Source organism: Octopus sinensis, linkage group LG11, assembly GCF_006345805.1.
Source record: "Octopus sinensis linkage group LG11, ASM634580v1, whole genome shotgun sequence".
Classification (NCBI taxonomy): Eukaryota; Metazoa; Mollusca; class Cephalopoda; order Octopoda; family Octopodidae; genus Octopus; species Octopus sinensis.
Genome location: NC_043007.1, coordinates 11,866,242 through 11,881,241, shown reverse-complemented (window position 1 = coordinate 11,881,241; position 15,000 = coordinate 11,866,242). Strand labels below are relative to the sequence as shown.

Here is a 15,000-nt window from a genome sequence, read left to right as displayed (position 1 = left end):
AGAATGGCAGAAGGTGTGGATGGTAAAGCAAGGAGAATGGCAGAGGTGTAGATGGTAAAGTAGGCAGAAAGGTGAAGAAGACCAAATACGTTAACAAAAGACTTTGACGTAGTCCAGACTCTTCTAACTCATCACTGCAGCAATATTGTATGGTGATTTGTTGAAGAAAGGCCCTATTCACACGTCCATTTACTTAACTTCAATAAATATGTTAGCTACAGTTATCTACTTCAGATTTTATTCACTGAATTATTTTTCACACAAACATCACTTGTATTTACAATACAAACTTCCATTTAGAAATTCAGTACTTGTAATTTGTTTGCTGTACTAGTAATGTGATGGGGAGGGGGTGTCGGTTTATATGATGTGACAGTGCTATTACAGTAGAAATTGTATGTGGTGGTGGTGGGGTGGTGGTGGTAGTGTTGTTCTTATGGCAGCAACTTGTATGGTGTGATGGTTGTGAATAGATATGGCGAAATCTTTATTAAGATCACTACTACGTATCGCAACATAGAATGGGTAAATTACAAGACAGACAGATACAAAATGTTGGACGAGTTCGAATGATTATAATAAAAATTTACTTATATAAAATTTTATAAAATAATTAATTTTAAAACTTTTCGCTAGAACTTTTTTTTTCCCCAAAACAAAAACCATAAACAGGAGAAATAAAGAATATGAAACAGATAAGGCGGCGTGAGCTGGCAGAAATGTTAGCATGCCGGGCGAAATGCTTCACGGTATTTCGTCTGCGTTATGTTGTGAGTTCAAATTCTGCCGAGGTCAACTTTGCCTTTCATCCTTTCGGGGTCGATAAATTAAGTACCAGTTACGCACTGGGGTCGATGTAATCGACTTAATACCTATGTCTGACCTTGTTTGTCCCCTCTGTGTTTAGCCCCTTGTGGGTAATAAAGAAATAGGTATTTCGTCTGCCACTACGTTCCGAGTTCAAATTCCACTGAGGTCGACTTTGCCTTTCATCCTTTCGGGGTCACTTAAATAAGTACCAGTTACGCACTGGGGTCGATATAATTGACTTAATCCGTTTGCCTGTCCTTGTTTGTCCTCTCTGTGTTTAGCCCCTTGTGGGTAGTAAAGAAATAGGTATGGAGGTAGCTGCTATACGGTAGTGATTGCATGTAGTGATAGTTGTTTTCATTATCATCATTGACACCATTTTTAACGTCCACTTTTCTGTGCCTGCATGGGTTAGACGATATTTGCTAAAGTGGAATTTTTTTGTATGGCCAGCTACCCTTCCTGTCATCAACCATCACCTGTTTCCAAGCAAGGTAATATTTCCCCATATATATGTATAGACAGACATGTTGCCATGGATGTCAGGACACAAAAAAAACATCCAGTTGTAGAAAATTCCCTGCAACAAAGTCCGTCTAACCCATGCAGGAGTGGCTGTGTGGTAAGTAGCTTGCTTACGAACCACATGGTTCTGGGTTCATTCCCAGTGCGTGGCACCTTGGGCAAGTGTCTTCTACTATAGCCTCGGGCAGACCAAAGCCTTGTGAGTGGATTTGGTAGACAGAAACTGAAAGAAGCTCATCGTATAAATGTATGTGTGTGTATATGTTTGTGTGTCTGTTTGTCCCACCAACATCGCTTAACAACCGATGCTGGTGTGTTTATGTCCCTGTAACTTAGCGGTTCGGCAAAAGAGACCGATAAAATAAGTACTAGGCTTCCAAAGAATAAGTCCTGGGGTCGATTTGTTCGACTAAAGGCGGTGCTCCAGCATGGCTGCAGTCAAATGACTGAACCAAGTAAAAGAGTAAAAAGAGAGTATGCAAGCATGGAAAAGTGGATGTTAAAATGATGATGATAATGAAACTATGATACGTGTGGCTGATACTGAACAGTGCTAAATTGCTGCTACGTCCCTATTTATCGATACGTCAGTAATACTCCTTGTTAACATTTAGAATATATATCAATATTATCATTTATGATCTAAATACATTTGACATTTATCTAAAATATCGTTTGCTTGTTTACTTGTTTCGATCTTTTCTGTTTTTCACTTTTTTTTTCTCTCTCTTGATTTCTTGTTTTCCTAACTGCTGTAGAAAATATCAATTTTAAATTCCATTGTTTCTTGTCAAATGTCTTGGAAAGTTAGTTTTTCTTGTATTATCAAGGAAAATTGATAATAAGCCGAGGTTGACTAGTTTAGCAAATATATTGTTTTACACTGTACTGCTACCTATTGAACTGTGAAGCAACAGTGATGCCTGGTTGGTGAATATAATGATGGCAGCAACAAAATATATCTTAATGAAAGTATAAATCACTGCTTACGAGAACATTTGAAACCAAAGTAGCAGTTTAACACCTTAATTTAGATTAGTTAAACCAATGAAGGAGTCACTATATGTTGGTTCAATCTTCAAGAAATAGCAATCTTCAAGAAATGTATCAATGAATGTACAGAATAGATCAATGCTAGCAGGAATAACAGGAACATTTGCAACCACAGCCTAGCAGTTTAGCATCTTAACTTAGACAAACCAATAAGGGAGCCTCTATGTGTTGACTCAATCTTCAAGAAATAGCAATCAACTCTCCCTCAAATCAGAACAAAATGTATCAATGAATGTACAGAATAGATCAATGCTAGCAGGAATAACAGGAACATTTGAAACCACAGCCTAGCAGTTTAGCATCTTAACTTAGACAAACCAATAAGGGAGCCTCTATGTGTTGACTCAATCTTCAAGAAATAGCAGTCAACTCTCCCTCAAATCAGAACAAAATATATCAATGAATCATCATCATCATCATCATTTAACGTCTGTTTTCCATGCTAGCATGGGTTGAACAGTTCGACCAGGGTCTGGTAAGCCATGGAGGCTGCACCAGGCTCTAGTCTGATTTGGCAGTGTTTCTACAGCTGGATGCCCTTCCTAGTGCCAACCACTCTGTGAGTGTAGTCGGTGTTTTTTATGTGTCACTGGCACAGGGGCCAGAGCAGTCTGGCAAACGGCCACGATCAGTTGGTGCTTTTACGTGTCATCAACACGGACGTCAGTCAGGCGACGCTAGTATCTGCCACGTTCGGACGGTGCTTTTTACGTGTCAAATCAATGCTAACAAGAATGACAGGAACATTTGAAACCACAGCCTAGCAGTTTAGCATCTCAACTTAGACAAACCAATAAGGGAGCCTCTATGTGTTGACTCAATCTTCAAGAAATAGCAATCAACTCTCCCTCAAATGACAAAATATTTAACAAAAGTATAATATAAATTGTTGCTTACAGGAACTTTTGAAATGACAGCCTGCTTACTCAGCTTTCAAAAAATAGCAGTCAAATCTCTCCCAAATCATACCTAATTTGAAACATGAAGGGCACAATGAATTCTGTAGTCCTAGATATAACATATTTACTTGAAAGGATGGTCACAAGTGGAATGCTTTTGATCATAAGTCTGCTGAGGCTACACAATAACAACAACAACTTTGACATCATCAATATTTTTCCTTTAACCTATTCATCACTGGTTGGTTTACTTCCTGTTTTATATAGAACTGTTTAAATTAGCAAATGTGAAGGCACATAGCCTAGTGGTTAGGGTGTTGGCTTACAGACCTGAGGCCATAGGTTCAATTTCTGTACCAGGCAGAATATGCATCCTTGAGCAAGACACTTCATTTCACTGCTAAAGATGAGTACCAACTGAGTACTGATGTGACCCTTTCTCTTTCCAGCTGTCACATTCTCACTGTTCTATTAGGCTAAGGTAAAGTAAAGTTATCTACTCACAAGGGTCAGCTTCCTGGGGTCATGACATATAAATTCCCCACCTGGATGGGATGCCAGTCTGTCACACGTTTACTCACTTTTGTCAGCCAAGTGGACTGGAGCAAAGTGAAATGAAGTGTTCTGCTCAAGAACACAATGTGTTGCCCAGTCCAGGAATCGAACCACAATTTTACAATCATAAGTCCAACACCCTAACTACTAAGCCATGCACCTCCACATTAGGCCACAGGAAGATCAAGAGGATGTCTACCTCTGCTCATGACACACAGGCATCCAAAACAATTAACAAAAGCTGGGTACAAACAATCAGATCATACTCACTTATGAGTAACAGCTAAGCTTAAGAGAAATTATCAAAGAGCCCGTGCCATGCTTCTGTGTCTGTTTTGGAATGGTTTTTACAGCTGGATGCCCTTCCAAATGCCAACCACTTTACAGTGTGGACTGAGCGCTTTTTAAGTGGCATCTGCACTGGCGGAGTCACCAAGTGACTTTACAAGACAAAGTCTTTGAGAGAGGTGGGAGCATGGGAGGAGGTGACCTTGTGTCAGATGATGAAAGATTAAAGTGAGATATATATATTCAAAATAAGCAACAAGAATGACTCCGGTAATTTGGTACGATCGTTTCGTACAACATCATTTTATTAAATATTGTAAGTATTACAACAGTTTTAAAATGCTGAGCACTCATCAGCCAATTATAGAGGTTTTCCATTAATACAAAAATTTTCATATCAAGTGGCAACATTATAGAGAAGGTAGATATATAGACAAAGATGTGGATTTAAATTTTAAGAACATTTGAGGTAGTAGAGCCCATCAACTGACTGACTAAGATTCAGTTGTTACAGACTACTGTAAGAGTAATACTTACAATATTTAATAAAATGATGTAGTATGAAACGATCGTACCAAATTACCGGAGTCATTCTTGTTGCTTATTTTTATTATAATCACCCCAAGGATTTTTATGGATAACACCATACAGAATTCTGGTGCATCTAAATTAAGTACCATATTCATTTGAATCTAAACTTTTGCTGAACCTATATATATATAATATATATATATATATATATATATATATATATACATATATATATTTTAAAAGTTTGCTTTAGAACCATATGGCATACATCTGAACAATGCATTTCTAATAGTTTAGTAGAAAGATTTTTGTTACCTGTTCAGCTAGCATCAACCACAATAACTGGTGAGTTATGGAATATTCCATCAAACCTCGACAGGTCATTATCTGGGCACATTTGTTGCTGATAGAACATCGAGGATGCTCACTGGAACCAATTAATTCTTGCATGCAGTTATCACTTGTATTTTCTTCAATTTCTCCATACACTGAAAAAGAAGCCATTTCAGGGAATTAGAAAACAAGTTTCAGCAGAAATCTACAGAGAAATGTTTACATAACTGGGTAGATGAATAATTATGAATACCAATAGACTGTTACTTATTTCTTTATTGCCCGCAAGGGGCTAAACATAGAGGGGACAGACAAGGACAGATAAAGGGATTAAGTCGATTACATCAACCCCAGTGCATAACTGGTACTTATTTAATCGACCTCGAAAGGATGAAAGGCAAAGTCGATCTTGGCGGAATTTTGAACTCAGAACGTAGCGGCAGACAAAATACCACTAACCATTTCACCCGGTGTGCTAGCGTTTCTTATTTCTTTATTGCCCACAAGGGGCTAAACATAGAGGGGACAAACAAGGACAGACAAAGGGATTAAGTTGATTATATCGACCCCAGTGTGTAACTGGTACTTAATTTATCGACCCCGAAAGGATGAAAGGCAACGTCGACCTCGGTGGAATTAGAACTCAGAACGTAACGGCTAAGCATTTTGCCCGGCATGATAACATTTGTTATTTCTTTATTGTCCACAAGGGGCTAAACATAGATGGGACAGACAAGGACAGATAAAGGGATTAAGTCGATTATATCGACCCCAGTGCGTAACTGGTACTTAATTTATCAACCCCGAATGGATGACAGGCAAAGTCGATCTCAGTGGAATTTGAGCTCAGAACGTAACAGCAGACGAAATACCACTAAGCATTTCACCCGGCGTGCTAACGCTTCTTATTTCTTCATTGCCCACAAGAGGCTAAACAGAGGGAAAAAACAAGGACAGACAAAGGGATTAAGTCGATTACATCGACCCCAGTACATAACTAGTACTTAATTTATCGACTCCGAAAGTATGAAAGGCAAAGTCGATCCCGGCAGAATTTGAGCTCAGAACGTAACGGCAGACGAAATACTGCTAAGCATTTCGCCTGGCGTGCTAACGTTTTCGCCAGCCTTGGTAGACTGTTACTGTTGGATTCCCAAAGGATGTTTATCTCTGCTCATGACTACACAGGCATCCAAAACAACTAACAAAAGCTAGTTACAAACACTCAGATCACACTCACTTATGAGTGACAGTTAAGCTTGAAGATAAATTATCAAGGTGCCTGTGCCATGCTTCTGTGTCTGGTTTCACGCGGTTTTTACAGCTGGATGCCATTCCAAATGCCAACCACTTTACAGTGGGGACTGGGTGGTTTTTAAGTGGCACTTGCACTGGCGGGGGTTACCAAGTGACTTTGCAAGACAAAGTCTTTGAGAGAGGTGGGAGCATGGGAGGAGGTGACCTTGTGTCAGAGGATGAAAGATTAAAGTGAGTGAGTGAGTGAATGAGAGAGAGAGAGAGAGAGAGAAAGAAACAGATATGTATGTATGTATGTATATATATATATATATATATGTCGCCTTACTGGCACTTGTGCTGGTGAACAAAACATTTGAGCAAGATCGTTGCCAGTGCCACTGAACTAACTCCTGTGCAGGTGGCACATAAAAAACACCATTTCGAGCGTGGCAGTTGCCAGAACCACCAGACTGGCCCTCGTGCAGATGACACGTAAAAGCACCCACTACACTCTCAAGAGTGGTTGGCATTAGGAAGGGTATCCAAATGTAGAAACTCTGCCAGATCAGACTGGAGCCTGGTGCAGCCATCTGGCTCGCCAGTCCTCAGTCAAATCATCTAACCCATGCTAGCATGGAAAGCAGATGTTAAATGATGATGATGATGATATATATATATATCTGTATTTTGTTAAAACACCAGGTAGACATCTGCCTCGGTAGACTGTTGCTGATAGACTGTTACTGTTGGATTTCTAAGCATGACCAACCAAGACTATGGATATTATCCAATCACCTTTTTTTTTGCATCTATCTCTAGGTCTTCTGCTAAGTTACTTCTGATAGGACCCTATGGAGGATGTTCCTACACAACCCTCTCAGAAATAGGGGGTAGAAAAAAATGGATCAATGAAATGCTGAATGGATAAATTGCTGCAATTAATTGCAATCTGATGGAAAGAACTTCATGCTGCATGAGTAAATTATGGTTCTTTGTGTATGAAAAAAAATAAAATGGCAAATGTAGTGACTGAGTCTGGAAGTCATCAAGTAAAGAACCAGACAATATGTAAAGTAAAAGAAGCAACAACTGCATAAATGAATTATGAATTGGAAGCCCGAAGTCCAAAACTAGACAATAGTACAAATGCAAAAAAAGAAGAATAAAAAAAAGAATTGTCGAGGGGGCAAAAAAAAAAAAAAAAAAATCAAGAAAGTATAGGTCAATTTATTTAACTAAGCGATGTAATTATGTTTCTTTTTTTCTGTCTTTTTTGTATTTTGAAACAGTGGCATAAAATTCATGAAATAGCTGTTGAAAGTAAGAAATGCTTGTTACAGCCATTTCAGCATTTATCAATTCCTTCTAAATATTCTTTTACCATTTTTTTTTTTACTTATGTCAATTCTCCCACTACACACGCATACACATACATTCACAATGATTTGGACTGCTCTGAGAATTCTATAAGATTTAAGGAGAAAGTTACTTTTTCTTTTTTTTTTTTCTGTTTTATGAACATTTTTTTTTTTCATGTTAGCATGACTAAGGTGTTTCAAACTAGATACTTACATATTAATAGTTAAGACAAGTTTCTTCGACAAAATATATTACTTAAGCTGAGAACAGCAATGGAACAGGCTTTCATAAAAAAAGCCAATAAAAAAAGCAAAAAAAAAAAAAAAGAAAAAAGGCCAAGTTAAAGAAATAGACAAAACTGGAACCAAGTTTTAATGTTGTGTATTTAATTCCAAATCTTTTCCTGTGGCAACTTTTCCTAACCTAAGATTAATTTACCATGTTCATGCAAACATTTGAAGTAATTACATTTTTGTGAGGAATAGTCTGCAGGAATAAATTGAACCATGATTGCAACACTGAAGAATCTTCCATCTGAGACTATACTTAAGATACTCAATCTGTATTCAATGCCAAACAAAAGATATACATATCTATGAAATATTGATTTCTTTAATAATAATCATTTCAAGACATGTACTGTAGTAAAAAAAAAAAAAAAATCACAACAACAATAATGGTTTCAAATTCTAGCACAAGGCAAGCAGTTTTGAGGAGATAAGTTGATTACATTAACTCCAGTGTTCAACTGGTACTTATTTTATGGAGCCTGAAGGAATGAAAGGCAAAGTTGACCCCAGTGGAATTTGAACTTTGCGTTTTACCTAGAATGCTAACAATTCTGTCAGCTTGCTGCCTAACATACTACTACTATACTACTACTACTACTACTACTACTATACTACTACTACTACTACTAATAATAATAATAATAATAATAATGATAATAATAATAATAATAATGATAATAATAAAATGCCCTGATGCAGTACCAAGCAGTGGCTCTCATGGCTTCTGATCTTAACTGATTGGAAGTGTTATCATGTACATTGTTTTGTCTTGGTATAAAAAATTTGCTACAGCAAATATTCTGCTAAATACCACATATTTGCTTGTCAGTTGTTTGACCATAACCAGTTGAGTATGTCCCTTGGTGGCTGACGATATGTGCATCTCTGATTACATGCAGAAGTAGTAGGGGAGCATCATAGCCGTGTATTGAAAGGAATTCTTTGGGGTTTGAATAATTCACCTCTGGAAGCATGGGTAGTTCATTTAACATCCTTAAACAATCCTTATTCAGGGACCTTTTGAGCAGGATGGGTTACTTGACCAGAAGAAAATTCTAACTGGGCTCCACCTGCAAGGTCATGCTCTGTTTATCTTGATATGAGATCACCATGTCGTGCACATATGGTTGTGATGCATGTGCCTGGTGTACCCTTATCAGATAGGTAGTCATGATGGGTATACTGGCCTTTGTATATTTTACCCCAGTGTCACTTTGATGGCATGCACTGCTCTCTCACTCAATGATAATAATAATAATAATAACAATGGTTTCAAATTTTGCCACAAGGGCAGCAACTTTGGGAAAGGGGGTAAGGTAAATCAATTAAATCGACCCCAGTGTTCAACTGGTATTTATTTTATCAATGGATGAAAAGCAAAGTCAGCCTTTGCAGAATTTGAACTCAGAGCATGGAGACAGATGAAATGCCACTAAATATTTTGCTGGGTGTGCTAATAATTCTGCCATCTCCCCACCACAATAATAATAATAATAATAATAATAATAACAACAATAATGATTATTTTAATGAAAAAGTTATTAAGCATAGTATTCAACAGGACATTTGTATATATTTTATTTGAAAAGTGCTGCAAAAATTTTGAAGTCGCAGGAGTGGCTGTGTGGTAAGTAGCTTGTTTACCAACCACATGGTTCCGGGTTCAGTCCCACTGCGTGGCATCTTGGGCAAGTGTCTTCTGCTATAGCCCCGGGCCGACCAATGCCTTGTGAGTGGATTTGGTAGACGGAAACTGAAAGAAGCCTGTCGTATATATGTATATATATATAAGTGTGTGTGAATATGTTTGTGTGTCTGTGTTTGTTCCCCTAGCATTGCTTGACAACCGATGCTGGTGTCTTTACGTCCCCGTCACTTAGCGGTTCGGCAAAACAGACCGATAGAATAAGTACTGGGCTTACAAAGAATAAGTCCCGGGGTCGATTTGCTCGACTAAAAGGCGGTGCTCCAGCATGGCCGCAGTCAAATGACTGAAACAAGTAAAAAGAAAAAAAAAAGAACAAAAAAGAAAAAAAAAAAAAAAAAAAAGTCACAAACGTTTTCTCTTTCTATCATGCAACACAAACAATTTCAACTGCAGAGAATCAACCAAATTCCAAAACAGACTCAACAATTATTGCTCATGAAGATTGGAAGAAAATTATGCGGGGACACCATTCTGATATTCTGAGTCATCACGAACATATTTTAGTCTTATAGGCATAAAAAAAAAAAATCACTATAAAAATAATTTTGACATTACTAGTAATTTAAATGGTTTAGTTTTACTCAAGGGGTTTAACTATAGCCATTAAGTAGGGGATGACGCACCATACGGAAAGGAATCCAGTTATCTAATAATGAAGAAAGAATTGGCTAAACAGCAAAATGAATCTTTACTTTACGACCTGCAGCCTTTGTAAATATTGGAGAAAAGGATTAGATTTATGAAGAGGAGTTATTAATATCGGTGAGCTTATACCCAGTCACCATCAGATGATATATTCAATGATTTATATTTTTATATCCTTAAGAAAATGGACTAAATAAACGATAGTTGTCAGTGCAATGATAGCTAAGGGATGGAATATATCAGAAATATCGGAAAGAATATCTAGGAAGCTGTACAGTTGGGAGGGCTGGTATTTACTGAAGGTTGGTAAATGAAAATAGAAATGGAACTGTCAGATATGAGTGTTACAATTAATATAGGAAATGTATAGTTTGAGAGATTAGATGAACAAAATAAGTTAAGAGCCGTGCAATCAGCTTTCTCTAAAATTGATAAATAAAGAATTATTCAGAGAATCTAACTATGAACTAATATAGTAAAACAATGTTTTGTTTTCTTTCTTTTTCTTTTCGTTTTCTCCTTTTTCCGTATTGATTAAAAGAAAATCAAAGCTAACAGCAAATGTAACAACATTTATCAAACAAAATTGTGTCCTGCAGGGAAAGAGTAACACAATGCACTCAAACTATCAATGTATAGCGCTGAAAATGTCCCTCCATCTTTAACATTTATCTACACATGATTTTTATCAGTTATATATGTGAATGTAAGGAATAATACAGCTAACTAGTCACTTAGCAATGACTACAGATCGATAATAAAGTTCTGGGATTTACTTTGGTTCATAGACTCAAATACCAACAGTCAAATATAATACTGTGTTGGATGGAATTTATTCATAGATAGCAGGATTTAGTAGTGTAAGGACTTATTTTTCTAATCCCCTGCTACTCCAGTACATTGTGCGTGTATATATATATACAACTGTGTGTCTGTGTATGCATGTATGTGAATGTGTGTATAGGAATGTTTCTGCAATGACCTCACAACTATATTTCCAACAACAATTCCGTTCAACTCTAGTCTTGAGAGCCAGTGGCAAGCAATGTACTGCTTTATCTAAATGTTCATCTGTATTTTCTGTCTTATTTCTTGTCTGTATTAGAAAATGTGTTTCTCTACTCTCTATTTAGGCTTTAGTGTTCATATATGTATCTGGATATACTTCCATCCAATCCTTCCTCATAAGATCATCCCTCTGGAAAATCCTGTATACTAATTTTTTTTCTTTTAAACCATCCAAAACAAACTATAACTACTTAATTAGTGCTAGTAACGAACCTACAAGAGTGGGTTGGGGCATCAAGATTTTCACCTCTCATGAATATTTTCTCTTTGACTGTACAAGTTCCATCAGAACTGGAAGACATGGTGCTCCCTTTGTCACAAAGAAGCTGCACACTGAACTAATCCGACATGAGGAACTTGAAGAAATGAGATGTCAAAGTCATCTCAGACTCACCAACAACATAACGGGCAACTTCCTTTGTCATCTATGTTCAAAGACATGCCATTCCAGGATTGGACTGTTTACACATCTATCAACTCACAAAATGTACAATAAAACCCCTAGAGGACAATGTCATCATCAATATGGATGGAGAGCTGTGAGCAAGGAACAAGCGCCATTAAATTCTCATCCCACTCAACATATTCCTCATGTAAAAAGCACCCAGTACACTCTGTTAAGTAGCTGGCATTAGGAAGGCCACCCAGCCGTAGAAACCCTGCTACAGCAGACAGTTGGGGCCTGGACAGCTCTCTGTTAGTCAGCTCCGTGTCTAACCGTCCAACCCCTGTCAGTATGCAAGGCAGACATTAGACAATGATGATGATGACACCTACACCTGCCCCTAGTTGTGCTTCTTGTGGGCTGGGTTTTAGTTCTGGTCTCTATTACTTACTTTTACTTGTTTCAGTCATTTGACTGCGGCCTTGCTGGAGCATCACCTTTAGTCGAGCAAATCGACCCCGGGACTTATTCTTTGTAAGCCCAGTACTTATTCTATCGATCTCTTTTGCCGAAATGCTAAGTGACGGGGACATAAACACACCAGCATCGGTTGTCAAGCAATGCTAGGGGGACAAACACACACACGCGTTATATATATATATATTATATATATATATATATATTATATAATATATATATATATATTATATACATATATAAGACGGGCTTCTTTCAGTTTCCGTCTACAAAATCCACTCACAAGGGTTTGGTCGGCCCGAGGCTATAGTAGAAGACACTTTCCCAAGGTGCCATGCAGTGGGACTGAGCCCGGAACCATGTGGTCGGTAAGCAAGCTACATACCACACAGCCACTCCTACTTGAACCCAGTGGTTCTTTTATGGGCACACATTTCTCTTTCTTGGTTTGGAAATCTCATGACCCTAGGATGAGTCGTGTCACCTTTGTATTTCTTGATCATTTCTTCCTTGCCATGGAAGAATGACTGAACTGTTCACTGGCTCAGAACAGAAGAAAGATAATTTTGTGAAGTGGTAATGCTAGTTTCCTTCACTTAATGGGTGATGCCGGTGTAATATTTGCAACTAGCTACAGCTCTAAATATCAATGTTTTTTTGTTGCTATTGTTACAGCCTTTGTGTCAGTTGCAAGAGAAATGTTGATTAGCATTCTTGACACTAACTCTCTCCTTCTGCTTGCCTGTGATCTCTCTCTCTCTTTTTCTCTCTTCATCTCTCTCTCTTTCTCTCTTCATCACTCTCTTTCTCTCTTCATCACTCTCTTTCCCTCTTCATCTCTCTCTCTTTCCCTCTTCATCTCTCTCTCTTTTTTCATCTTTCTCTCTCTCTCTCTTTCTCTCTCCATCTCTCTCTCACATGATTCCACTTTGAACATTATGATTCCTTAGCTGAAATCCATTTTTTTTTTAAAAGAGAGGGGATTGAGTTTTTGTTTTTCTTTTAAATCACAAAATTTAAATGAGAAGACAACCCAGAGGACATTGTCAAAAAAAGAGAAAACTTCATCCAAATCTCTTCATGATTATCAACGAAAACGTTCTAAAAAAATCTCCTCTTTCAGGTAAAAAAAAACTTATACTGTGAAAATGCAACGCAGCCTCTTCAATGATGATGATGATGATGATGATAATAATAATAATAATAATGATGGTGTATTTCTTCTTTCCTGCTTGTCTGCAATGGAATGAATAAATCCTATTAAATGTTTTATTTTTGTTGATCTCACTCTTTTTTTTTGTTCACCTAAATCCTCTTAAATGACAACTATTTCAAGATCTCAAGCTAACTCCTATGAAGCATTCCCTTGCTGTGATTCAAAAAAAAAAAAAAAAAAATTCACTGGAAGACGAGACAGAGACACTTCACACCAGGTAGCATCATTTGCTTCTGTCATGTCTTCATGCAGGCCAAAAAAAAAAAAAAATTAAATATTTCTTATACTAAGAATCTGTTCTGCTATTTTATGCTTTACAAGTGCGAGGTTCGTTACCAATATAAAATACTAACTGATATTCGGTTCCTTCTCCAACTACCAAAAATCTCAGATCGCAACCCTGAGAGAGGTGCCCTGCAATTGACCTCTTTCAAATAGGGAAGAATTCTCTGAGGTATCAGTTTTTCCACAGAAGTAACACTTTGGTCACCTTCATCCAACTACTATACACGTTTGTTTGCATGCTTCAGACTGGAAAAGATCAAACAACTCTTCCATACATACAGGTATGTCTTTTCTGGCTATGCTCCCTACTCCCTTTCCCAGCCAAGAGGTCCTTGTCTTGTCAGATTGTGGGTGCAGCTGCTATGTAAAAAGCACCTGTGTCAGTGCCACATAGAATACACCCATTCTGGTGTCACATATAGAGTAACTGTGCCAGTGCCACATATAGGTCATCCAGTACACTCTGTTAGAAACCATGCCAAAACAGATGACAGGAGCCTGGTGCAGCTCTCTCAATGACCAGCTCCTGTCAAACCATCCAACCCATGCCAGCATGGAAAACATATGTGAAAAGATGATGAAGATGATGATACCTGTAAGCTCCCCAGATAAGAAAAATACCTGTAACTTTGGTGGAATTTCTTATTTCTTTACTGCCCACAAGAGGCTACACACAGAGGGGACAAACAAGGACAGACAAATGGATTAAGTCGATTATATCGACCCCAGTGTGTAACCGGTACTTATTTAATCGATCCTGAAAGGATGAAAGGCAAAATCGACCTCAGCGGAATTTGAACTCAGAACGTAACGACAGACGAAATACGGCTACGCATTTCGCCCGGCGTGCTAGCGTTTCTTATTTCTTTACTGCTCACAAGGGGCTAAACATAGAGGGGACAAACAAGGACAGACAAACGGATTAAGTCGATTATATCGACCCCAGTGTGTAACCGGTACTTATTTAATCGACCCTGAAAGGATGAAAGGCAAAGTCGACCTCGGCGGAATTTGAACTCAGAACGTAGCAGCAGACGAAATACCACTAAGCATTTCACCCGGCGTGCTAACGATTCTGCTAGCTCGCCGCCTTATTGGTGGAATTTCTGTTTCCTTTTTCTACTCGAGGATGGACTTGAGTTCTATTACTTCCTTGTGCACCTCTACTACTGCTGTCACTTCAGCTTGACTTCTACATAAAGAGACCTTTCACCGACAACTTCCACACCCTCTGCTTTTGTGACTACAATCATTATCAGTTAACAAGCATTTTTCCATGCTTGCATGAGTGAGATGGATTTTTGTTTAGTCAGATTCTCTATGGCATAGTGCCC

General features: G+C 38.0%; 1 protein-coding gene across 1 annotated transcript in view; it reads right to left on the bottom strand.

Annotated features, from left to right (window-relative positions):
* LOC115217506 overlaps positions 1 to 15,000 on the bottom strand; it is a 339,101-nt gene that overhangs the window by 32,286 nt on the left and 291,815 nt on the right. Inside the window, exon 3 of the mRNA XM_029787225.2 lies at positions 4,977 to 5,149. Within this exon, the coding sequence (XP_029643085.1) occupies positions 4,977 to 5,149 (173 nt within the window). The remainder of the gene's footprint in view (positions 1 to 4,976; positions 5,150 to 15,000) is intronic.